The sequence below is a fragment of the Alligator sinensis genome, unplaced genomic scaffold (genome assembly GCF_000455745.1).
Source record: "Alligator sinensis unplaced genomic scaffold, ASM45574v1 scaffold184_1, whole genome shotgun sequence".
Lineage (NCBI taxonomy): Eukaryota > Metazoa > Chordata > Crocodylia > Alligatoridae > Alligator > Alligator sinensis.
Genome location: NW_005842983.1, coordinates 335,684 through 337,393, shown reverse-complemented (window position 1 = coordinate 337,393; position 1,710 = coordinate 335,684). Strand labels below are relative to the sequence as shown.

The 1,710-nt window shown below is 60.2% G+C and overlaps 1 protein-coding gene across 43 annotated transcripts in view; it reads left to right on the top strand.

Moving 5' to 3' along the window:
* Positions 1 to 1,710, top strand: part of TNXB (tenascin XB) — a 72,954-nt gene that overhangs the window by 65,401 nt on the left and 5,843 nt on the right. For all 43 annotated transcript variants that reach the window (XM_025192927.1, XM_025192925.1, XM_025192906.1 and 40 more), the window contains 3 exons: positions 259 to 381; positions 588 to 731; positions 961 to 1,080. In XM_025192927.1, the coding sequence (XP_025048712.1) occupies positions 259 to 381; positions 588 to 731; positions 961 to 1,080 (387 nt within the window). The remainder of the gene's footprint in view (positions 1 to 258; positions 382 to 587; positions 732 to 960; positions 1,081 to 1,710) is intronic.

Genomic DNA, 1,710 nt, shown 5'->3' with positions numbered 1-1,710 from the left:
GTGGGTGGGTGGATGGATGGAGGGAGACAGGGAGGGAGGGAGGGAGGGATGGATGGAGGGGTGTCTACAGAAGGGCGCATGACTGGGGGGTGTGGGGATGGCAGGGAGGGGCCACATAGAAATGAAGGGATGGACCACTGAGGGGGTGCACGTGGCCTGCCCAGTCCTGTCCCCTGCTGTTTGTACCAGGCATGACTCCCCATTGTATCAGTGCCTCTGGGCTGGAGGCTCTGCCCTCACCTCCTCTCCCTCCCCCAGAGCTGGGCAGCCCCCGTGACCTGCGCTTCAGCGACATCCAGGAGACCTCGGTGGGCGTGAGCTGGGGGCCGCCGTCTTCCCGCCCCGACCGCTACAAGGTGTCCTACCAGCTGACTGACGGTGGTAAGTGACCCTCAACCCCCAGCACCACCTGGTGTCCCCCAGGTCCCGCCCCAGCCCTGGCTGCAATGGTGCGAGCAAGTGTGCAGTGTCGGGGAGAAAGTGCCACCCATAGCAAAACGCATCCTAGTGCCCCCCGGGGTGACTGCCCCAGGCAGAGCACCCGTGCTGGACCCTCGAGGGGGCCCTCTGGCAGGCTTGTCCCACAGGGGAGCCACAGAGCATAGTGCTGCAGGGGACCCAGCTGGAGACGACGCTGCGGGGGCTGGCACCAGGCTCCAGCTATGAGGTCAGCGTGATGTCGATGCGTGGCTTTGAAGAGAGCGAACCCCTCATCGGCTATGTTACCACAGGTACTGCCCGGATGCCTGGCTCCTGGTTTCCACCCACTCCCCCTCTCCAGGGGGTGAGCACTGCCACCCAGGAGACCTCAGCACCCCCTTGGAGCTATGAGGTCCCTATGCTGCCAACCCAGATGCCTGGGTTCCTTCCCCTCCCCTGCCCAGGGTGCAAGTACCTCATGTTCCTGGATGCCTGGATCCCTCTGTCCCTGCCTGACGCTGCCCTTCTCTGTCCCCCCAGCCCCCGACGGCCCCTCGGACCTGCGTGCTATCAACATCACGGATTCGTCGGCCATGCTCAGCTGGCGCCCCCCCCAGGCCAAGGTCGACAGCTATGCACTGAACTATGGGCCCCCCCAGGGTGAGAGCTGGAGCCCCCCCAACACCCAGCAGGACCCGCAGCTGTCCCCCAGGCCTCTGCTGTCACCCCTTTCCTCCTTCCCTCATCCTGTTTCTCTCTGCTTGTCCATCCAGCCATGTCTCCAACCCTGCCAACACCCATCCTCCATCCATCTGTCTATCTGTCCACCTGTCCACCCATCCATCTCCATGCATGGTCATCCATCCAACCATCCATCCATGTGTCCACCTGTCTGTCCACCCTTCTATCTATTCATCTGTCTGCTCATCTATCCATGTGTCCACCTGTCCTTCCATCCATCTATTCATCCATCCATTTCCATTCATCCATCCATTTCCATGAGAGGTGGACATCCATCTGTCCACCTCTCTCTCCATTCACCCATATTTCTTTCCATCCATCCATCCATCCATCCATCCATCTCCATGCATACCCTTCCATCCATCCATCCATCTGTCTGTCTGTCTGTCCATCCATCCATCTGCCCACCCATTCATCTGTCCATCTCTTCACCTGTCCATCTCTACATCCATCAGTCTGTCCGTCCATCCATCCATCTCTCTCTCTTTCTCCTCCCAGCCTTTACCATTTCCTTTTCCTCTTTGCCCCTCACTCTTTCCCATTCCCCCA